Below are 25492 nucleotides of genomic sequence, written 5' to 3'. Positions count from 1 at the left end.
CACTCAAAGGAGTGGTTCAAAAACAGCAAACGCCCTTTGAAAAAAAAATGACAAGTGAAAAAACCAGAGGCTTGAAAAGACACTGCTAAGAAAAGAAAGATAAATAAACAAAGCTGCTCGTACAACTGTAAGCGGTATTGGACTGAAAGACTTTACCTTTGAAAAATGGAGTGATGCCAGCAGGGCAACCTAAACCAAGATCATGGGACACTGGAAGCAAGTTGGCGCCTGGCATTTGTGATCGCTTTGGTGAAAAAAGAAAAGCATTGTGCGACCTGGGTACTTACTATATGGCTTTGTAAAAGCACAGATCAGTCTGAGGTACCATTGACCAGCTATGATTGCATTGCACAAATGAGTTTGTGATTAGGCAGTTACACCCCGTATGGTTGAGTGTAAATAAGCCCCCAGAAACATGCAGAAAGGTGATAAATAATTGCAGTAGCAATGACAAAGTGTGTAGTTACCTGATGAGACTTTTTGAAGATGGGGGTGGTATTATGGGAAGGGGTGGATAACGCTGATATTGAAGTTTTGATGACATCCTAACATTTCTGTTTGTATTTTGCCTAGGCAAAGCACGACAAGACATTTCATAATATAGAGAGTGAATATGCAGTTTGTGGGTGACACTGATCAAAGAAGGGTCAGACGCATTCTCAGAGAAAGCGAGCCACTGCGACATGCTATTTCAACTTTAACGTGCCCTGCACCGCACTCAATGCTGTAACCTGCGAATAGTGTCCAACAGAGTAATAACTTTTGCTGAACTGGCATGATGCAGACTTGGCTAATTATCAAGTATTTGATGCTACACATTTAAATGACATGTTTTGCCCTTTCTTGTTTAAAGGACTATGGACAATGAATTGTGGACTGTAACATCAGGCACCACATACAGCTGTGTGACACAGCAATTGAATGCTAACACATTGAAAAATGGTTTTTAAATGCACGGTTGAGATGAATCTGAAAAAACCAAATGGTTTTACTCTTCCAACTGAATGGCTTGAACCAGAGATGTTTTGTTTTTTGAAAAAAAAAATATTCTACATTGCACGTAGGCAGGAGAATGATTTATGAACTGTTGGGGCAGCAGAATTATGCAAGCAGGAGCGTAATTTATTTTGAGATAAGATGGGTGCGCACATCAAAGTCACCTGTGCGTAGGTTAAGATTCTTAATTGAAGTAATGCTGCCAAGTGTGTGAGCTATAATTTGAAATGGTAATCTTTGAAACACTGGATACTTTTACAGCCAGCTTAAGGCAGGTAAATGAAACCATGACTGACTTGATGTTTGATTTTATGACACAGAGTGTGACACGGTTTTTTGTTAAACCAACCAGTTTCATGTTTTTGTGGGGACAGCTGTCTCCAGCACACTAATGCAAAGAGTCACCTTTTGATTGTAAACATTTGGAATAATTCTTTGGAAAAGCGCTGCAAATGAGTATCCACATGGAATTGCTAGAGTACTGGCCTGGCACATTGTCAGGCATCTTTTGTCACTGAATGGATACCATTTGTTTAATTTGTCTAATGTGATGTTTTTCTGACCAAGAACGGCAGCGAGTGTTCTCGCCAAGATTTAATGAACTATAACTTGACTAAATGAATTTTTTCCATGGTGTGATGAAACAGCCACTGCCGGATAGTAGTATGGTGTTTGTGGCTGAAGTTAATATTGTATATGGTAGATATCCCACTTGAAGAAGGGTATTCTCCAAGTCACAGAAGGTAGACACTGTGAACCTGTTAGATTTTCCAGTGGTAAGACAACATGTAAATTGTAGACTGGTAATGCACACCTTCATTATTACAGTGCTACACTTAGACATAGATTTATCATGAGGCAATGTTTCCTTAGTACTACCAAGCTGCTACTAATGGAGTCCATTTCTATGGCCCATCACTAGAGTGCGTGTAGCTAGGGAGCTAGATTCATTAATTGCAGGAGCTTTATATGCTTGTGACATAGAAACTGTGCACTATAAGCTAGCCACTATGGGTTCTGATGCCAGCTCTGCTATAGAACTTCTGGCCTAGTGGGGCCCATTGATATGCCCAGCACTGCTACAAGTATTGACAGCCAATTGAAGATAACAGAATTTTAGACATGAAGACATTTTTGTCTGCCATAGGGCAGGTCAACAAGACTGCTAAATACACACAATGCATTGTATGGCAAACATTGTTAAATCAGCAGGTGTTGGCTTTTTACTGGGTGGGGGCGACCATCCTCCACACACTGGCACGCAGAGCTACAGTTACCAGCATACATATGGATTGAATTGCTTGCTTTTGATTGCATGAATAACACATGCCATGCTTTGATGTAAATTAGTAGAATTGTTTTTATTTAGACAACCTGGTGCCCATGGGTTCACCTTGTTCACGAAATTAGATGGTTTCTGGTTGGGTTCCACCTACCTGGGGGAAGTGTCTAGTCACACAGCCCATAGTCACGCTTGAATGCCCTGGGATCAGGGGGAGGGTAGGCCCTTAGGGTGAAAGGCTGCCAGGTTTTAGAATTGGTAACCATACATAAATGCAATAGTGCATTGTAGATTAGACTACACTGGATTGCCTTGACATTTTAACTGCATGCTGCTTTTTAACTGACAATCAGTTATACAAAATTGATTTAGGTATTTTTGTGTAGGCCAGGTTTTGGCTAGAGTAAATGTCCATGTTCACTTGGCATAGGTATTTTTGTGTAGGCCAGGTTTTGGCAAGGGTATATGTCACTGTTCACTTTGTGTACATTTTTGTTTAGGTAGTGCTTTACCTTGCATGCCACGCTAACTAACCGCTATAAGATAGTTTGCTTAAACCTCTTGCAAAGCCCCTAGGTCTTTATCACTGCACTAAATACTATGTTGATAGGTATTAGTCAGCATTTGTCGCACAAACGTTGAATAGGGGTGGAATGTAGTGATACACGAAATTGCAACCTTGCCAATCAGGGCTTTAGATGACAGCATTAGCCGCTGAAAGCCAATAGTGTATTCAAAGTATGTGCTAAACATGCTGACAGTAGTACAGGCAGGGAGGGCCCCTAGCCATGTAGCTAATAGGTTTTTGGAGTGTTTGGAACATCATGGCACCTATATAGCGCTTAGATAGCCAGTCTTAAGCGCTATAAACACTAAGCTATGAGTGCATGCCTTTTAGAGCTTGCAGATGGGGTTAATACATCCCTGCTTCCCTTAGAATATTCAGCCTCACTAACGTTAGCCCTGGCTCCAAGCTAATCTTCCTTTTCTCTGGGAAGGTACTGATAAGACATTCCTCAGCCAGCGCAGATGGGAACAAGGGAGGGGGTAGGAGCGAGCAGGGAGCATCTCAGAGAGAGCTGGGTTTTTTCCATGAACCAGCCTCACAGAGAAAGTTCTGGAACTATGCGTCATGGTGACTGACAGCAAGAGATTATAAAGTATCCATGCACACATGGGATCAGGGGGAGATCGCCTGTGGACTTGATTCGTGTACAGTCAGGTGCCCGGAATTGGCTCTCACGGTGTCCTCCAGCCTTGTTTTTCTATGAGCGGGGCTTGTTTTACAGCTAGCTTATGAGAAACCCAGGTCTCCCAGGGCTGAGATTAAGGGACGTAAGACTGTGTTTCTCTATGTTTCTCTATATTTCTCTATGTTTCTCTATGTTTATCTAAGTTCCATGTTTCACTATATTTTGCATTGCTCTTTGTTTTATGTTTTGTAATATTCTCTAACTTGAATCCCAAATGTATATGAAATTCACTGCTTAGAATAAATATGCTAACACTTTGAGGGTGTCATTTGTCACTTGCATGAGATCACTGCTCAGCACAATAGAACCTGTATTTTGGGCTGAATTGGGTATTTTTGCTCTCAAAGGGCTGGCCCCGAGGAAGATTTTGCCCAATATCAAGACAACAGGTCTCTCAAAATTAGCAGGGGTTCCGTCTCCCAATTGCATTATATGATGTTCAGGTTGCACTGATAGGCCTCTCTCCCACTATACAGGTCTCTCAAATTTAGCAGGAGTTCTGTCTCCTAATTGCACTGCTTGATGTCTACATTGCACTGATAAGCCTGTCTCCTAATTGCATTGATAGCAGGGCCGCCGTGCCCAAATTGCATTGTCTGTTCCCCAAACTGCTCTGATAGGCTTCTCTCCCACTATACAGGTGTCTCAAACTTAGCGGGGCCGCCGTGCCCAAATTGCATTTTCTGTTCTCCAAACTGCTCTGATAGGCTTCTCTCCCACTATACAGGTGTCTCAAACTTAGCGAGGCCGCCGTGCCCAAATTGGACTGTCTGCTCTCCAAACTGCATTGATAGCAGGGCCGCAGGGCCCAATTGCATAATTTCTTTCTCCAAACTGCTTTGACAGGCCTCCCTCCCACTATACAGGTGTCTCTAACCTAGCAGGGCCGCCGTGCCCAAATTGCACTGTCTGCTCTCCAAACTGCATTGATAGCAGGGCCGCCGTGCCCAAATTGCATTGTCTGTTCTCCAGACTGTTTTTGATAGGCCTCTCTCCCATTATACAGATGTCTCTAACCTAGCAGGGCCGCCGTGCCCAAATTGCATTGTCCATTCTCCAAACTGCATTGATAGGCCTCCCTCCCTACTATACAGTTGTCTCAAACTTAGCAGGGCCGCTGTGCTCAAATTGCACTGTCTGTTCCCCAAAATGCATTGACAGCAGGGCCGCCCGACCCAAACCCACAGCCCCAAAACATACATAGTTAGCTCACCACAGTGAGCCACGCGAAGGGAGACCGAGACTAAAGAAAGCCACTGTTAAAACCCAACTAGATAACTATACAACCCTTAACTCCACCTTATACCCCGACTGAAACAACAACAAGACTAAAACAACTCGGAACCATACAATGCCGCGCAAACGGCCCACCCAGAGGGAAAGAAGAGAAGAAAGAACAAACACCCCGAAACTTCAACCAAGAACAGCAACAACAGAACACACCCCCACAGACAGGTTCAGAGATCGGACCAACACTGAAAGAAGAGACAAATCCCTCTACCTAACTCCATACCTCGCCGAGACCTGCTCACCAGATCGAACCAACGCAACGCCAAAACCAACTACACTGAACAACCTACCAACATCACGAAGAAAGACGAACCCGACCAGATACAACAAGCACACAACTGAAGCTATAACACCATACATCACCAAAGCAAGAAGAACCCCCAACCCACAACCACGTCCCCTGGAAGACGAACCAGATGAAAACAAAAACCCTAGATTAAACCTAGAAGAACTACTCGAGGACGCCGACAACCTGAAACCTGCTCCTGAGCTAGATCAGAAAATGACCATAACAAAAAAAGGCAAACCAAGCTACACCTCTAAACTCCACTGCAATCTAATAAACGCAAGATCCATGTCAAAACATTCTGCAGAGATCTTCGACCTACTCGACGACAACGGCATCGACATCCTCTTCATCACAGAAACTTGGCTGGGCGACAACTACAAAATCACACTCCAAAACTGCCTTCCAGCAAACTTTAAATGCCTTCAAATTAACAGGAAAAATAAAAAAGGAGGAGGCATCGCAATAGCCTTTAAAGAACAGCTGAAAATAAGAACAGACGAACCTCTCAACATCCCCAACTGCGAGTCCATGGTCATACACCTAACGGCTAGCCCAAAAACCAACATCACATTCATCGTGGTGTACAGACCCCCAACTTATGATGCATCCTTCGTCGACAACTTCATAGAAGCCATAACCAACATAGCAATCAACCACGAACACCTAATCATACTGGGGGACTTCAACATCTGGTTCGAAGACAGTCATGCCAACTCCCAAAACTCACGGATTGAACAACTCGCCACCATGAAACTACGACAACTAGTAAAAGGGGCAACTCATTCGGCAGGACACACCCTGGACGCAATATTCGCAGAGGAAAAACTCATCACCACGGCACCGCCAATACAAATACTGTGGAGCGACCATCTCATCATCCCATTCGTAATCACTCTGCCTACTCAAGTCTACATCCAACCTCGCAAACTCACAGCCACCACAAAAAGAAACTGGAAAGACGTCAAAAAAGGCAACCTATTCGAACAACTGGAGTTAACCAAGCCCTTAACAACAGAACTAGACCTAGCTGACCTAGACGGGAAAGCTGAGATATTACACAAATGGATTGCAGATACAATTGACAAGATGGCCCCAGAAAAACCATTCACACCATCAAAAAAGAGAGCAATGGCAAAATGGTTTACCCCACTACTAAGCACCATGAAAAAAGAAAACAAAAAGATGGAAATAGAATGGAGGAAAGATTACAACCCAGACAACAAAACAATGTTCCAGAAGCAAATTCGCGCATACAAGAAGGAAATTCAAAAGGCAAAGAGAAGGCTTTTTGATGACAGAATCACAAATGCCACCAACACACAAAAAGAAATGTTCCGTATCATTAAAGAAATGAGAAACCCACCAGGCTGTGACAACACCCCAACCCCCTCGGAGAAACTATGCAACAATCTTGCAGACCACTTCAAAAAGAAAATCAACGACATCCGACAAACCATCCAACAGAGACCAACTAGCAGCGACATACAACCAAACGAACCCAAATCAGAACCGCAGCACAAACTCAATAACTACCCCGAAATATCAGCAGAGGCATTCGCAATGCTGGTAAAACACAGCAAGAAAGCGGGTTCACCGATGGATCCCTGTCCCCCGGACATCTACAAATCAATCCTCGCACAAGGAACACCAGCAGAATACTTCAGAAACCTTCTAAATCTATCACTGGCAACAGGAACAGTACCAAGGATCTTCAAATCGGCTTTCATCAAACCACTTCTGAAAAACACAAGCGGGGACGTAGACGACCTCTCCAACTACAGACCAATCTCCAACATCCCCTACCCAGCCAAACTCCTCGAAACCTACGTATACAAACTAACCCAAGAATACGCTGAAGAACACCACCTGCTAGACCAAGCTCAAGTCGGCTTCAGACCCACAAGAGGTACAGAAACAGCACTACTATCCATCTGGGATGACCCAAAAACAAACGCAGACTCCGACACAACATCTGCCCTTATCCTGCTCGACCTCTCTGCAGCCTTTGACACAGTTAGCCATGACACCCTAACCAAAAGACTAGCAGACATAGGCATAACAGACACAGCGCTACGCTGGACTAAATCATTCCTAGCAGACAGAACTGAAACCGTCTGGATCAAACCATTCAAATCTACCCCACGAGTCAACGACTGTGGAGTACCACAAGGATCCTCACTATCACCACTGTACTTCAACATCTATCAAACCCCAGTAATCAGAATCTTCAAGAAACACAACATCAAATGCTACAACTACGCAGACGACACTCAAATCATCTACAAGATCGAAGACACCCAAGCCGATCATTCAAACTTAACCGACTGTCTAAAAGAAGTCTTCAACTGGATGAATGCCAACAACCTGAAAATCAACCCAGGTAAAACCGAAATCATGATCATATCCAAAAACCAACAAAAGGAAACCGCCATCCCGTGGCCAACGGAAATGGGATCTGCACCATCACCATCTAAGATAGTAAAAAATCTGGGAGTCCTGATGGACAACACCCTAACCTTAGAACCGCAAATAAACGCAACAGTCAAGAAATGCTTCTTCCTCCTCCACACGGCAAGAAAAATACTACCTTTCCTCTCCTTCACACACAAAACACTCACCATCGTCGGCCTCATCATGTCAAGCATCGACTATGCAAACAGCCTCTACCTCGGTATACCGGAATACCTACTGAAGAAGCTACAAAGGATCCAAAACACAGCAGCCAGACTACTCCTCAAACTATCCAGAAGAGACCACATCACCCCGGCCCTAAAAACACTACACTGGCTCCCAGTAAAACAGCGCATCATCTTCAAAACAATGTGCATAACGCACAGGGCAATCAGCGGACAAGGAGCAGAATTCCTACAAAAGAAAATAACAATCTACAAGCCAACGAGACCGCTCAGGTCAACCAATGAAATCCGACTGGAACAAAAACCTTACATCAAGAAGAAACTCGGAGGAACCGCTTTCTACCACCTAGCCGCGAAAACCTGGAACAGCATCCCAAAAATAATAAGGAACACCAAAGATCACCTCAAATTCAGAAAATTACTAAAAACCTGGCTCTTCAAAACCAGAGACTAAAACCGAAACAACAATAAGACAAATGACTCAACAAAAAGGACCTTGACACAGGGGTCCACCTGCGAGACCCAGGGAGACGGAGGCAACGACTCCAGCCAACCCTCACCATCCCCCATCACCCGTACAGCCACAACTAGGTACCACGAGCTGTGGAACGGACAAGACACAACTAATCACCACACAAACGGAAGCATGGACACTAGCAGCTGCGCTAGTCATGTGGGGGGGTGAGGAGCATGCAAAGTTATTAAGGGAGCGGGCGGAGGGGACAGCTAAATCCTCAAACGGCCTCGAATGGAGAAAAAAAAAAAAAACGAGCACGTACCTCCTGAGACACAGGGTGTACAAGCATCCCGTCGTGTAAGATTACACGAGCCCAACCGGCTCAATCCAGGATAGAGATGCCAACTAACCAATACCACTAACAACTTCCTTCTCTGCATACACCTCTCAAACTCCAAACCAAACACAACCACAAACCTCCAGCACAGCAAACCGCACGAACTTCACTACACTGCAACAACAAAACAAAAACACACATAGACTCGCACATCAGCACACGACGACTACCGGCCGCATACACCCCAGGCCCAGCCGACGGAACCACCGGGCTGAGGCTGCCAACAGCACATCACTGCAATCTTGCACTTTTCCAGCCTCCACCCACTAACCCACCCCTCCCTCCCTCTTTCAGAGCCGCCAGAGCGCCAGGGGACCACTCCGGTGGTGATAGTGCGCGGTACAAATGACCTTTAACATTAACATTAACATAACATACAGAAGGCCCACAGACCACAGAGAGCCCTCCAGGCCACCAGCGTGCTGAGACCCAAGGTAGCCCTCCATGTCCCCAGTGTGCTCAGGCCCCTGAGCCAGAGGTTAACACACCCTCTTATGGCTCCCCTGATTCTAGCCCAGAGCCAGTGCACAGCCCCTCTCCCATACGCCACAAACCACCAAGCAGCAACATGCTGCAGAGGCTGGATGAGATGGAGCATAGACAGAGGGAGATGGAGGGCGATAGGGCACATGCACTCAGAACACTTGCAGGCCATACATGGGGCCACCTGCAGGATTGTGCGGGCCATATTGAAGAACCGGGCAGAGACAACTGCCAGTATGGCTGCCCTGACACTATAAGCCCAAATGGTCAGGGAGATGACTGAAGGTGTGTCTGCACTGGCAGAGGCATTCCACCAGAGCAACAAGTTTTCACGCCAACAGATGCAGGGGCCAGGCTCTATCCCTTCCCCCTTCTACCACACCCACAAAGGAGTAACAGCAGAGCACACCGACGCGTCAATCACAGCGCCTTCGGCGCCCAAGATCAACGGGGGCTGGCACGGGGAGGGGAAGATACCACAGTTGTAATGGACTCTGAGATACTACTTGCCATGAGCGGCCATGCTGGGGAGTGGGTGGGGGAGGTGAGATGGTGGATAGTGTGCTGAAGAGTTGGCGGGGGAGGCATGAGTGGGTTAGTGTGCTGGGGAGTTGGTGGGGGCTGGCAGGAGGGGGGATAGTTGGGGCACTTCATTACATTAAAACTGTTAAACTTCATCAATGCAAGGACATTCCTGATTCTGTCATTGTCGTGTTTATTGATAGAGGCAAGTGTCACACAGTTGTGTGCATGGCTTGTGCCATGTTAAAGTGTCAGAAGAAATGGTCTGGCAGGCCAATATCCCATCCCATCACCCCTGGCAATGCGTACATTTGCCACAGGCACCGCATCCTCATCCTCTGGGGGTGGTATGTCCATGTCAGGGGGTAACAGGAAATTCCTTTTCAGGCAGATATGGGCCACACAAGGACAATTTTACCCACTTTCTCCGGAGCATACATCAGGGCTCCACCAGTACGGTCGAGGCAGCGGAAATGTGTGCATGGTTGTAGGCATTATTTTACAGGATTTGTGGATCACACACAGGGGTCATTACCAGGTCACCTCTGGGTATCCGGAGTCACCTGCATGGGAGGCACAGGCATTAGTCCCAGTGTAAGTGGTGGGCTTACAAAATACCAGGGCTGGGCAATGTACTCCACGTGCCCTTGCCTGGTTGTCCTGCCTCTCTACTTCCAAGCACAGCATGAGCAGCTGCCTGTCCCAGCTCACAGTGGCTAGTGACAGCATGGTCTTCGAAATGATGTTTGAGGTAGGGGTGTGCCTTATGTAGCCCTCTGGGGTTGATTGGGATCACTGTGCCATGCTTTCGGCGGTATTAGCGCCAGTCTTTCGGCGCCAATATCGCGGAACACCAGGGGCGTCACTAGGGGGGGGGGCTAGAGGGGCTATAGCCCAGGATCTTTTGCTTGAAGCCCCGGATGAAGATCACAGGGCTACAAACAAAGGCTAGCCCGAACAGCAACGAGGAAATGGAAATGACTACGCTGACAAGTGAAGGCACAGATAGATGCAAGCCCAGGAGGCAGCAACGTTCGTGATTAGATTGAGAATCAAAGATACGAACATCGCTGCCTCCTGGGGCCGGCCGGCCTGCATCTACTCGTGCTTCTGTTGGTGTGCTGACTGGCCCTGGCTGCGCAGTCTGCGCGGGCCCAAACGCACATTCCCTGAGTCTCTCCTGCATGCACACTTGCGCAGTAGCAGGTGTGAGAGACGCCCGTGCCTATACAATGGTGCTGCTGACTGCGAGGACTAGCTCGGAGCTTAATGCCACCACCTGCCTGACCCCGCTGTCACCTACCTGTTCCGGACCAGCCCCCCCACCCCTGGCCCCCTGTGAAGAATTTAAGAGCTGCCGCCCGGCCCGGGCCCCATGCCATGCAGCGCCTGCGCAGTGCACACCTAGCCTAGGTAGGTATTGCGTATTGGTATGGTGCAGTTATCTACTCGACCTAGGTACACTTTCACCTTCCAATGTACACTCGTGGAAAAATAGACTTTTTGGACTCGTGAATATCTCCAGGGAATGACTGCTAAGTGTAGGTGCGCCTGCATCGAACACTGTGATGTGTCTCCTCCTGTAAAGTACCCGATTGGCCCACATCCGCCTATTGGATTACACATCCCTCTTGCATGCACCAGCGTGGGGTGACCTGTGTGCTCAGGGTAGAGACGTCACTGTGGAAAGCACCTGTTCAATGAATGTGAAGCTGTGCGCCAGGGCCGGTTTCACATGTGCTCATTTGTTTGCGGGTGGCTGCACGCGTGTGTATCTGTGTGTACTTACTACTACCTGGTGTAGCGCCGAGTCCTCTTGGGTTAGCTGTGTACTCCTCACAGGCGCGTAGTTCGGGGTATTCACAGGAGATCTTAAGCAGCCTCACAGTAGTACACACACACACATCAGTGTGCGAGGCTGGTTTAAGCCTACGATGTGCACCTCTTAATCAATGTTGCCATTGGGTGCTGTGCCTACCTTATTTTTCTGATTCAGTTGAATGCATAGACCTGCATTTGTTCGGGTGGGACCGTATTTCATATATACACAAATCTTTCCAATCCATAATGTGAATCACTCTCTTATCGGACGTTTGCAATATATTCCATTGCTAGGCGCCCTAGGCCTACGTTGGAACCGAAACAACGGTATTTTTTTAATGCTGATTTGATTGCACCAATTTTCACACCTGGAATGTTGCAGGCTGTTTTTTTGTTTTTTGTTTCTCAATCCCTGTGACTAATGTGATTAATTGATTACGCAACGCACCTATAGTCAAATTAATCTTGAGCTCGTCTCGTGGCAAGGGGTGCTTTCGGCCTGCCAGTTTGTTAACGGCTGGATGGGCGCTGCCCGTGGGCATCGCCCCTCACAGTCTACCTTCTAGAATAGCAGGGATGTTCTCACTTGGACACTGGACAGTGTGGGGAGCTGGGGACTGAGAGGCATGTGCAGACGGAGGCATGGTGTGAGGAGCTGGGATTGGGAACATGAGGTCAGACAGCACGAGGAACTCAAGATACAATCACAGACCGATGGTGTGAGGAGCTCGGGGGACATGCACTTAAAACCTCGAGACAGAGTGAGGAGCAGGTGTCCTTGGTCAGAGAGTGGCACATGCGCAGTCAGTCTGAAGAGCTTAAGTCATGTGGTCAGGCGGTATGCAGAGCTTTGGGCACCTGGACAGAAGGTGAGGAGTTAGACATTTAGACCCTGTGAGGAACCTGAGGCAGGTGGGTAATATGAGGGGCTGAGGGACATAGACAGAACGTATAAATACAGACAGGTCCGGAAGTACAGTGCATTCCTTGCCTGCTTGTATAACGACTACGAGTTTATATCGTTTTTGCATTAATCTTCCACCTTGCCTGGCAACCACCACCCCCCCCCCCCTCTCCGGCCCGCCCTATCCATTGGCCCGATTCTCAGACCTCTACTGACCCAGTTTTAATTTTCTTTTTCACCCACCATTAATCAACACTCCACTCTGCTCTGCTCAACACCTTCTGTCGGGGAAAGGAGAAGGGGGTGGGATGGCGATCAGCCACACTTCCTCAATCACCGTGGACCCAAATCCAAAATTAGTCATTCTTGATGCTGCCTCCACAGAGTTGAGAATATTTGGGGGTGCTGGGCGGCTGTGTGTGCATGGGGCGGGCAATCGCGAGAGCCCGAAAAGACTGAAATGCCCCTCTTCAGGAGTTACGTAATGCAGACCAATTTTACATATATAAACACACTCGCGGTAGATGCGGTCGGAAAGCATCGCTTCCTGACCGCATCGCCGCCACTGGACCATTTTGATACTCCTAATTGGTAAGTCTATACAGGGGTTAACTCTTTATGCCCGTGTTCTTAACCAGTTCCTCAGATTCTAATATGCACATCCTCCCCTAGGAGACAAGAATCAGCTAATATTCGGTACAGATGCGACTTCAGTAAAGAAACTACTTGGGAACCCCTTTCCCTTACCTGTAATAGAGCCACTTCTTCAGACCTTTAGAAGAGGGGTGAGTTTCTCCCAGAATGCTTACATCATGTATATCCACAAGGGTCATTGATTAGGCAGTTGCTAAAAACACCACATCTAATTTGAGTATTATGTTACTGGTCGCACAGTGTGTTTAAACCGCCATTTTTTAGCACAACCCTGCCCATACTAAAACTTCTTCCTGATACCAATAAGGGTCTATTACCAAAATTGTTTCACAGTTCAGTATCATCATACATCCAAGGACACTAGGGACTTGTTGTCTATCTCTTGACTATTCTTGCTAAAAATTATTTTTTTGAAACGAAAAAAACAGAATTTGGATAAAAAAAACTTTTATTTGAATGAAAAATGTCAAAAACATTTTTTTGAATTTAGCATGACACTCATGTAATTTTCTTTCTATATATGCTCTTTATAGATGCTTTTGAAAGTTATGTTGAAAATGTAAGCCCCTGATGAAGAGAATATGAATCTCGAAACGCGTTGGGCCATCACAGAAAAAATCAATAAAAAGGAGAAGACCCTTGTATTCTCAAAAAGCAAAATGATCTATTGAATTTCTTTATGAACTGTTGTCAAAAAAATTTGACTCACTATAGATTTTCAAAACTTTGTTTAACTCAACTAGGCTTTATGCCATCTAGAAAGTGTGCAGGGGACGCAGTTTTCCATAATTTGGATTTCTTTTTGTTCTCTATTGTATTCCGGCCCAGACACCAAGGCCGAGTGTTAGGACACCACCTTCTCTTACCGGTGGGCGGCCCTTGAGGGGCTGCCTTGGTGCCAGGCGCCGCCAGGGATTGTATCCCTGCTACCGTTGGTGGGGGCAGCAGGGATATGGGGCATCTTCTCCTCGCTTGGGAGCATTCCACCGGCCCCCGACTGGCGCGCATGCGCGGTCGAGCGACGGCGCGAGGCTTGCGTTGCGGGCCTCGCTTCCGGCTTCCGCAGTCGGGTGACGGGGGCACGCTCCAGGAGGCGTTGCCTGTCTGGCCTCGCTTTCGCGAGGATTTCCTCATTAGCGGTCGGGTCGGGAGCCAGTCGCGTCTCAACGCGGCTTGGTTCCCGACCCACCGCTTCGCTCCTGAAGATTCTGCTCCTTCAGAACCTTGTTTTTCCCGGTCAGCCTGTTCGTGCCCTTCCCCGTAGCCCACTGGGAAGGCCCTGTTCTGCCTCTGGACCTCCCTGCCTTGATCTGCCTTGTTCCTCCTGTCCCTGCCTCCCCTCTGCCCAGTTCCTTTTGCTTGGTTTCTCCCTTTTGTTTCCCTGCCTGGATCCTGTTCCCTCCTCTGTTGACCACCCAAGGGGCCCCCCGTTTTCACTGCCTGATCCCGTCTGCTTCCTCCTGGCCAGAACCTTCCCTGGTTGGATCCCTCGTCCTTCCTGTCGCCAGCATCAGTTTTCCTCCTACAACTGCATCAGAAGCTGGACCAACTCCTACCTGCTCAAGTGGACAATTGGACGGCTTTCCCTGTCAGTGCTTGCACTGTTCTGGCGCCACATTAATCTCCAGGGAAGTGCCTTGACTGTGGCGTCAGGAGTTAGTTCCCCTTCAACCCTGTGCCAGTAGGGCGGGAGTGGGGATGGCTTCTGGCGTTACCATTCTTCAGACCATCATCAATTGACAGCCTGGCATCTCCACAACGCGCATCCTCTGGAAGATCAGGTACGCCACGTCCCAGGGACGCACATCTTGACACCGAGTCCTTCTCCCCTGCACCTCGAATCCTACTAAAACATACCCTATGAATTAGAACATTTACATAGAATTGCTATTTAAATACTGGTGTGCAAGTGTACTTCTGTGTTTTGTTTCTCAAGAATGCCCACGTACCTGCACCATCTTCCAGCGGTTGCTTGCTTCTGAGCATGCATTGCAGAACCACCCTGGCAGTGCCTGGTAAGTGCCTACCCTATGCCTACACAAAACCCCAAACTGTTGGCTTTGCCAATGCTCGTTTTTAACAGCACTTCAGTGAAGGACACGTAGACTGCTTATACATCGAGTGGCTGAAGGCAGACCTGGTTTGGAACATGTTTAGAACATTAGTAGTGCATTTACGGCTCCATTTAAGTCATTAATTCTCAGTTGACTGCTTAAAAAAAAAGCACTGGCAGGCACGTTGAGTGCAAAGTTTGATGGGAAGACTTGATTAAAGCGAGCTCAAAGAGTTTGGGTGGGGAGGGGTCGAGGGGCAGAAACTGGGGGGAAATGGCTATAAGGATTAGCATGTCCATGGGCACTCCATGGGTGGGCAAATAACCAAACACCACCTGCAAGCTTTTTGTCCCTCCTCATATGCTATTTTTCCCTAGCTGTACTCCAATGCAATAGTTTTGGCTTATAGGTGGCGCTAAAGCCACCTAATAGCCCAAACCAAAACATATGCTTACTGCTATGACCGACCAGTGCTGAATCTCTGCCGGAGGTGAGGTACATGAGAACTAAGTGTTTGGTGCAGCGTGAGCTGGCAATCCTTTCAATATCCCAGGGTAGCTTACTTATTCTGTGTGTAAAGCATGAGCACTTTGAGCAGTATAGTTTGCAATATTAACGCTTGAAATCGCAACACAGCGCGTGCGTTCATATCATGTAGTATGTGATGTCCACTGTGCTCTAGCCCCAGATCTTTTACAAGCCTAGCAACACCCCTGCGGAACACGGACTTGTGATGCGGCTGTGTTTGAGCCTCGTGTGGCTGGTTGTAATTGCGCCGGCTGATTTTACAGTCAGCAGTATTTGCTTCGGCTCATGATCCGGCAGACCAGTATTGGCGGCGTTAATTCTGTTACCGCCACTTTTAAGTGTTGCCGCCAGACTTGTGATGAGGCCACCTGTGTGTTGTGTATTCTCTTACATCCACACCATGGCATGCCCCAGAGTCCGTGTCCTTGGGGATCTTCAATGTGACCTTGGATTCTGGGACTGGAGAGGTGCGGTTTGAGCAGAGCTTTCTGCTGGGAATTTTGTGAGAGGAGTGCTCCTGTCCGTAGCCATTTATTGTGTGTTTAAGGGGTGGATATGAATGCAGTACGCCCGTTTGAAGCAGGCCCCTGAGTTTGCACTTGTCATTCTCATGCGACCCACAGTTTAGCCACTAACCTTTCAGAGCAACATATTCCATCTTCTGAAATGTAACTTGCTCGGTCGACTTCACACATTCAGTTTTAAAGGTGAAAGCACATTGGCTTACTTAACATGTACTTCTTTTCTCTCCACCTTTCCCTCGCCACCATAACCCAAATTCTCTCTGCCTTTCCTATGATCATTAAGCTAAATGGAAACCAGTAAGTACATTAAAGCCCTTGGGCCTCAAACATCAAAATAACAAATGCCACCCTACTAGGAGTAGGTGGCGTTCTTCCTACACTACAAATCCCGATGAGACGCTACACTACACAGCCACTCGATGCTTACTTACAGAGGTTACCAACACGTACACTCTCAGGTCAAACTTACGTCCTGTTGAAAAGAAGAGAAACCGTGTTAGTCCTGAAGGGCAATGGGTTCGTTACATTTCGGGAGAAAAGATGTGGAAAGCGGCTTCTGTGTAGGCATTGAATAGGCATTTGCCAGGCACTGCCATAATGGTAGTACCTGGCCATTAGATGGCAACAGCTGGAAAATTGTGAGATTGCCTGGGCATACAATAGCAGTGACTGGCTTAATGCCTATCTCATGCCTATACATAAGGCACAGCTGTTGGCTTTGTCAATGCTTATTTTTAACAGGACATCAGTGCAAGGAACAGATATAAATCAAGTGGCTGAAACACAAGACATTTTTATTATGCCAGTAGCAAATTTACAGTTGCAGTTAAGCTATTACCTCTAGACAGACTGCTTAGAGACTGGCAGGCCCAAGTTTAATGTTACTTTTTGATAGAGCCATTTTAATGAGATCCCAGGTGGATGTTTTATGGGCGGGAAAATGGTAGTTAGTGGGGGGAATGGCCATAGGAATAAGCATGGCCATCGGCAGGCAATGGGTGGGTAACTAACCAAACACCACCAGCCAGCTGTTTTTCCCACCTCACATGCCATCTCCCGCCTAGCTGTACTCCAATGCAATCGTTTTGGCTTATATGTGGCGCATGTAAGAGCCACCTGATAGCCACATTTTAAATGAGAAGGACTTGGGGTCTACTGCAATCATCTTTGTCCAACCACCTCTAATGGTGCCTTGGCCAGATTTTACTTACAGCTTCAGAAGTTGAAGAATGTGACCTTGCAAAGCACAACACATGTGATGAGCCTGCAACATTGGCTTCCCAGGTCCTGAATGCGGTTGTGAAACCTCATCCATGGATGATTGATTAAGAACAGCAGGCCATTCCATGGAAGCTCAAGTTGCCTGCTGGAGAACACGCGTCCCTGTAGCATTAGAATCTCAAAACACATTATGCATTCACGTGGATCATTTGCCCAGTCTGCAAGTGGGTCTACGAAAGAAAACAGTGCTGGAGAGGTCCTGAAAGCGCAGACCCACGCCCCAGGCTTCTACCACCCCTCTCATTGCTTGATCTGGGTGAACTGCTTGCCACCCCACTACCGTAGGTTAGATGATCTAGTCTCCCTGTCCTACTCTACACACATCTCCCTATATCCAGCCTGAATGCATTCAGCAATAAATACAGTCTCCTGTGTGCCCTAAGAATAACATTAATGCAGAATGCCCCACAGCTGGCAGCATGTGATCGCTGTGAAATGATCATAATAAATTAGCAGATGACAGCATGATAGGCTGACATGCTTCCTATCATCGATCTGCTTCAGAGCTGACCAGTCGCACCACCCAACCATCATTCCCAGACAGACGCAGCTTCATCAGGCAGCCCAGATGGGCGCCGTCCGAAATGTACACAACACCTGGGCTATCAGGGCGCGCTGGCTTCCTGGAAGGCAGCGAGCACATCGTCTTGCATTGCAAAGCATGGTGGATCGCAGTTAGTCAAAACCACTGAATGTCCAGGCACCTCTTCGAGATACTTTCGAAGACCAGCCTGTACCAAGCATTGAAGTCATAGCACCTGCAAGGCACACGGTTATCTGCATCGCTGGCCGGTCACAGGACGAGAGAGGGTGAGGCTGGCAATGGGCCATCTACCCCAGTCAGGAGGTGCGAAAGAACCTAGGTAGTTGCCTTCCACTTACCTCCAATCAAATAGGGGTTTTCAATGTAGCGCTGTGCTACGTAGTTTTCCACAGGTATTTCTTCCTTCTGATCATCTGGACGCCCACCGTCCTGCAAGAAGAGTGTGAAAGAAAGATCAATAGAAAAATCCACTGCTCGGCCCGACATCTGGACGCACTACTTGCGCTTCCCAACTGCTCATCTTGCCACCCCCCCCCCCCCCGCGCAGTGGCCTCACGCCATCATGTCGTGTGATATTCATTCCATGTCCATGCAGTGTCCCTTGCTAGTGAGAGTGTCCGCATGACTCTGCACTATACCCAGCGTGTCCTCTTCATGTGAACCGATGGCACTCACGTCTGCCCCTTCCATGTTTGGACATATATGGAATCAGCAATACCAACAAACTGCGCCCATCAGTTTACACTTTTAATTATTTCCCCTTCCTCCAAACCATTCAGCAGCTCAATCCTCTTTTTCCAACCTACATCTCATTCCACCTTTTTAAAAACGCTGGCAATTTATAAAGTGCTTACACTAGTGTTGAAGCCGATCTAAAGTTCACGAGGTGTTTGTGGGGACCATTGTGACAGGATTCAGGGGAGAAGGGTGAAGAGACCATATAATATCGGTATACTGTGAGCAACACGTGTGTCTTCTGAATTTCATACAGGCAGGTTCGAGTCATAGATGCAACGTTAGGGAGTCACTCCGGGAAGGGCCTTCAGGGTCTGATCGGAGAGAGGAATGGCAGAACATTGGCGCGGTAGTGGGGCCCCTGGCTTGAATAACTGTATGTGACACAGGACCCTAAACGTATCGCCTTGTTTGGTCGGTAACCAGTATACAATTTGGACAATAGACTGGTTATTTCATGATCTTCTCTCTGAAGGACAAACACAAATCGAGTGAGTAGCATCACTCTGGGCCCTCTACCACCGATCATTAAGTGCACAGAGGCCAGCATAGATTACATTGCACCGGGAAAAAGGAGCTTTAGACGATAAAAGGGGGACTTTTTTGGTTTAAGATGCAAGCTTTGATCAGAGCTAAATCCTACATTGATAATGTGTGGCTTTGGTGTGTGGGAAGGGCCCACGTAAGCATTTACAGGAATGCAGTCTCAGTTATCAAGCATAAGTGACTGGCAGCCAACGAAGCTTGGCAATCTTAAAAATGGGACAACCTGTATAACTCTCTGAGTTTGGGGTGTTGCTCTGGGTCATCAGAGTACATTTGGAAGCTAATCTTATAGCTGCTTAGAATCTGGGCTAGGGAGGACATATAGATATTGAGGCGAGATTGAGGCCCAGATTCAATAGCTTCCAAATTATGAGGGGAATGGCCAGTGGGACTAGCAGAGTCATAGTCAAGCCTGTGGCAAGAGCCCCAAGCCTAGGTGGTGGAATATATATTAGGGACACGGAATTCACAGACTGCGTACAGAACCTGAGGGACACTGACTGTCCAGGGGTGAGCCAGGAGGAGGAGGATACCTGTGCTGCGAGAGGTTAATGGGGCAGCCAAACTTCAAGAAGCTACTGAGCTGCAGCCAAAGGGACACTTTGGGAAGAGTCTGGCTCCAACAATCCACCTGGAAAGTGGATGTTGTTTTTAATTCGCCTTGCGAGAATTGGAGAGCCAGGGCCTAAACCTCCAACCAGCAACCCCAGGGATGATACTAAGGCCTAGGAGAAAGGCCTGCTGTACAACTGAAATCAAGGCCCGGGAGAAGGACCAATTGCGGACTCTGTAACCAAGACCTGTACAAAGGCCAGCCAAATAACCTGAGAGGGGCCTGTTGGGAAGCATGGAATTAAGGTCTTTGCTAAGACGTGGTGTGAATGTTTATGTTTATTATTTGATAATGCGCACAAAACCCAGGGGTAGCCGGGCGCAGCAGGTACAAGGATACTTAAGCTTAGGTTACATACATGTGATAAGAAGCATTTCAGTATAGTGCATACATGTCAATACAAACAGTTGAACTGAGAACTAGCATGTTACAGTGTAGAGAGTACAAATATACAAAAGGTAGAAGGGCAAAAGCAAAGAAATAGTCTTAGAGCTGGGTTTCAGAGGTAACACGGCATTTAGGTACAGTGAAGATTAGTTGTCGCTGGACCGGAGCCAGTTTTTTACCTTGCGTCTAAAGCTGGAGTACGGTAGGTTGGCTCTCAATGCAGTGGGCAGTGCATTCCAAGCCTGGGCAGCTCTGACAGGGAAGCTTACTCCGCCCGCTTTAGACCATCTAAATCTAGGGGTTTCTAGCAGGAAGTGGTTAGAAGCCCTATTGTGGTGGCTGGATGATTTTCTGGACAATCTGGCCGAGATGTACGGGGGTTCTGTGTTGTTGAGCCCTTTATGGGTGAGAGATAGTGTCTTGAGAAGGACTCTGTCGCTAATTTTTAGCCAGTGGTGGTCTTTCCTGATGTTGGAAATATGTGCTCTACGGGCTATGTCAAGGGCTGCTCTAAGAGCGTTGTTTTGAAGGATTTGCATTTTATTTATGATAGTTTTATTAGCTCCTACATAGAGGGCATTACAATAGTCCAATTTCGACATTACTAGTGCGTTGGCTAGCGTGATGCAGTTAGTTTTGGATAGGTACGGTCTGCAGGTCCTGATTAATTTACAGGTGTACGCTGTAGAGGATGCCAAGGTGTTGACTTGTTTTTTGAGATAAAGAGTGGAATCAAGGTAAAAACCTAGTGTTTTTACCTCGGATGCCACCTTGATTGTGTTACCATCTATGTTGAAATTGCGATAGTTGGGACTAAGTTTTTTTAGGTTAGAGTCGGAGCCCAAGATCAGTATCTCCGTTTTGTCGTCATTTAGGCAGAGGCCATGGGAGGCCATCCATGCCTGAATGAGGAGGTACATTTTGTTTACTAGAGCTGTGTCTTTGACAAAGTTGCCTGATAGTGGTATGAGAATCTGTGTATCGTCCGCATAGTTGGTATAAGTTACCCCTAATCTGTCAAGTTTGTCGAAGAGTGGCTTAGTAAAGATATTATACATTGTCGGGGAGACACATGAGCCTTGTGGGACACCAAAAGTGATATGGATTGGGTCCGCTGCAGCTAGAGGGGAGAACACTCTCATCGTACGGTTAGCTAGGAAGGATTGTACCCATGCTATAGCTTCATTTGAAAAATGGGCGGCAGACGCTAAGTGGTTGCATAATACTGCATGGTCCACCAGGTCAAAGGCCGCGGATAGGTCAAGGAGGAGGAGAATAGCTGTACTACCTTTATCCTTCAACTTGTCGATTTGTGTCTTGAGGTCGATTAGGGCCGTTTCAGTACCGTGAAGTGGTCTGAAGTCAGATTGCCGTAAACCTAATAGTTGGTGTGACTCCAGATAGTTTTGGATCTGGAGGTAGGCTACTCCGTCAATGATTTTAAGGAGAAATGGGACCGTAGTGATGGGCCTGTAGTTCGTGGGGATTGCTGGGTCAAGTGTCTGTTTTTTGAGTAGGGGCAGTACCCAAGATTCTTTAAGGTTTGTGGGTACAGTACTCGTATTGAAAGAGGCTTTGATAAGTTTCGAAATGAAGGGTGCTAGATCTCTGGCTGCATCCTTGATGATTTGCGCAGGGCAACTGTCGCCTTGGCAGTTCGATGGTTTAAGGGATAGAATAACCTTTTCAGTTTCCAATATAGAGATGTTGGTAAATCTGAAGGGTTTACAGTTGCTTTGGGTGGAAGTGCTAGGTATCTCTTTCAGTGGGGTGGTGTGAGTTACACTAGGGCTCAAGGAGGCTTTTTTCTTAGAAATTTTAGATTGAAGGGTTGTGATTTTATTTGCTAGGGCATTTTGGGGGCTGGTGCACCAAGATTTGTCCTTGGGGACATTGTCTGTAGGGACAATTGGGTTTTCCAATTCCCGGAGAATAGTGAAGAGTTCTTTGGAATTCGAGTTGGCTTTACTGATTCTTTCGTTGAATGTGTCTTTTTTAGTTTGAATTATTTCCTTCTTGTATCTATTGGCGAAGTTGGCAAGTGTGGTTTTATTGTCAGCAGAAGGAGTGTGTCTCCAGATTGCTTGGAGTTTGCGTTTTTGGATGCACATTTCTTTGAGTTGGGGGGTGAACCATGAATTAAGGTGAGCTTCACGTTTACTTTTGTGGAATTTGATAGGGGCAATCAAATCTAGAGCTTTGGCCAAGGAGCTGTTGAAGGACTCAACTAACTCGCTGGGGTTGGATTCACTGGAGCTGGCAATGAGAGCTGGTAGGAGAAGTGGGAGTAGTTTTTCAGCCGTGATTTCTTTTTTGCTTCTCGTTGGCATAGGGGGTGCTATTTTATTCTTGTTAGGTTTGGGAGGCTCTATGCTGGCTGTAAAGCATATAAGATAGTGGTCCGTCCATATTTGAGGTAGAATACTAGAAATGGTGATGTCACAGTTATGGTTAGCTATCCAATCTAGTGTGCGTCCTTTTATGTGTGTAGGAGCCAGGACTTTTTGAATAATGTCATGGTTGACTAGAATGGATTGGATAGATTGGGCTTGTTTGTCCTCGACGTCATTAAAGCCTAGGTTAAAGTCACCTAGTAAAAGGAGCTGGGTGGAGTCTTTAATGCTATTAGTGAGGTGACTAGATAGGTCTTCCTCAAAGTTGCCTAGTGGGCCTGTGGTCTGTACACTAAAAGTATCGTTAGTGTGCTATTGTTGGAGATCGGTATTTTAGCTGAGAGGAGTTCACACGATGTGATTGCTGGGTGTGGGGTGAGTCTAGCAGCTAGCTGTGTTTTAGTTATGATGGCCAGGCCACCTCCTCTAGTGTTAGGCCGGTCGACTCTTAGGCTATTATAATTGTCTGGGATGGCAGTCATGAGGGCAGGGCCAGCTGCATCATGGAGCCAGGTTTCAGAAACAGCGAGGATATCTAAGTTGTCCATAGCCAGTATGTTGGCTATTTCAGTATTGTGTGCTATAAGGGACCTAGCATTGATAATGTAGTAGTTATAATGGTATCTTTGGCCAGTCTGGGACTAGGGTGATTGGGTCTTCTCTGTTTGTGATATGCGTCACCTTGAGGTTCGGGACCACCTTGTGGTTCAGGACGATTTACTGTCGCTGAGGCTAGGAAGTTAGAGTTAATGGCAGTAGAGGTGCGTGTGGGGACTGGTGGACTGGTTCTTTTATTTGTGATGTCATAAAGTCGTGGCAACCTCGCTCTAAGTCGCAGGTTTCTCTCTTGCAGATTGCAAGGGGTAGGGTTGGTGAGGGCCATTATTGTGGTGATGGTTAGAATGGTCCAGGCTAGGGACCAGGATGTATATAGGAGGCAGGTCTGGAGAGTGCGCATGTTGGGCGAAAGGACACAATGGCAGGTATATTAGACTGATCTAGTAGGGACTGAGATACAATTATCCTGATGCTTTAGCACCAAAGTTTGGCAGTCTTAATCAGGGCTTGCATGCCTACGTGCTTCAATGGGGCATCACAGGGTATCACAATTAAACTAAAAAGCACAGGGCAACATCTAGATTTGGGCATCAAAGGTAGGCTACAATACGCATGACAGCATCTAGATTAGAGGCATCACAAGGCATTACAGTTAAACTAAAAAGCACAGGGCAACATCTAGATTTGGGCATCAAAGGTAGGCTACAATACGCATGACAGCATCTAGAGTAGAGGCATCACAAGGCATTACAGTTGAACTAAAATGCACAGGGCAACATCTAGATTTAGGCATCAAATGTAGGCTACAATACATAAGGCAGCATCTGGATTAACGGCATCACAGGTGGGCTAAAGTACTCAGATGTCGCACCAGAAAAGCGGTGATGCACAAATCGGTTTAAAAAGCATTTTAGGCAGCATCATGATATTGTAGGTTTTGGAAGGAAGCAAGGCATAACAGTGCTAGTATGCCGACGTAGTGTCAGTGCGCAGTGGGCATAAGCAACAGAGTGCAGGGTATTGGCATTAGTAATTATAAAAGGTTGAAGCCCCAGGCAGACAGGGTTGAGCAGATTGAAGATAGGTTAGGGCAGAAGTCAGTTGCAGCAGATGTTAGGTACATTTACAGAAGCGGATCAGATAATGTCAGTGAGCTGCGATGCAAAAGTTACCTTAATGGTCATGTGCAGGAGGACCAGGGGTTCTGGCAGATTGGCAGAGTCGGCAGTGAACAGGCATGGAAACAGGCATGGAATACTGAAGAAACGAAGTCCAGGAAGGACCTGTTGCGAACTCTTGAGAAATCTTATTCTAGGAGGGAACTGGTGCAAATCCCGAGAAAGCCAAGTTACAGGAGGGACCTGTTTTGAATCCCAAGAAAACCAAGGAGAGGCCTGTCAGGAATCTTAAAAGAGTGAGTGTCCAAGAAGGACCTATTGAGAGTACTAAGGAGCTGGTTTCTTAAGAAAGACCCTAAGCAGTGAAATCCCAGTGCATTAAGGCTCATGAAGGCAAGGGACAAGTGAGGCACTTCCTGAAGATCAATTCAGAGAGGAGAGAGCATCTAAAGAGGAACATCTGGTGAAATCAGAGGGTAGCAATACTGATGGAATCCCTAGAGGCTTTACTAAAAACATTACCACAGCGATGTCAGGATGTCATCCATGTAAAGTAGTCTTAAGCAGCTTTCTCACAGTCTGCTCGTGACCTTGGAGTCATTTTTGACTCCACACTGTCTTTATTCTCTCATATCTCATTAAATCTCCAACTCTATATTTTCAAAGCCATCTTCACACTAGTCTTCTCCGTCTTTATTTTTGTTCCGCTGGGCTAACTAGCCTTTTGGTCTATGAACTTTCTCCCTTGCACTTCAATTTTAACATTTGTCATTCGCATTCTTTTCTGTCTCTGCTTCTCTTGAGTCCATTCCTTTGTTTCCCCTTGAATCGCACCTTCTTTTCACTTTCTCTGCATGGTCTTTGAATGCACGTGTGGCCTGGCTCCATCCTATCTTTCTTCTCCTGTCTCAATCTCCGTCCCAGCTCGAACTTTAGGTTCTCAAGACGATTTGTCTCTTGACAGTTCCTGGGCTGCCATGTGCACAGTTCCGCTTCCGCTCTTGTTCACTTCTCGCACCTAACACTGGAATTCTCTACCTCTTGCTATGAGATCTGCTCCTACTCTTTTCCATTCCGCTCCAGGTTCAAAGCACTTCTGGTCTTATCACTTCTGGAATTAACTCAGCAGTATTCTGCATAATGTCGTTTTATGTCTGAAAATCACTTTATAAATCAATAAATACAAGTAAAACTGTGGGAGCAGGAAAAAAATAATTGACACGAGAA

General features: G+C 46.8%; 1 protein-coding gene across 2 annotated transcripts in view; it reads right to left on the bottom strand.

The window, feature by feature from the left end:
- TTLL9 (tubulin tyrosine ligase like 9) overlaps window positions 1-25492 on the bottom strand; it is a 208509-nt gene that overhangs the window by 73057 nt on the left and 109960 nt on the right. For both annotated transcript variants that reach the window (XM_069651005.1, XM_069651006.1), the window contains exons 7-8: window positions 18254-18344; window positions 16522-16562 (exon numbers count right to left, since the gene is read on the bottom strand). In XM_069651005.1, the coding sequence (XP_069507106.1) occupies window positions 16522-16562; window positions 18254-18344 (132 nt within the window). The remainder of the gene's footprint in view (window positions 1-16521; window positions 16563-18253; window positions 18345-25492) is intronic.

Source organism: Ambystoma mexicanum, chromosome 3p, assembly GCF_040938575.1.
Source record: "Ambystoma mexicanum isolate Mex_15411 chromosome 3p, UKY_AmexF1_1, whole genome shotgun sequence".
Classification (NCBI taxonomy): domain Eukaryota; kingdom Metazoa; phylum Chordata; class Amphibia; order Caudata; family Ambystomatidae; genus Ambystoma; species Ambystoma mexicanum.
The sequence above is the reverse complement of the archived record's forward strand: the minus strand, read 5'-3'. Positions and strand labels throughout refer to the sequence as shown.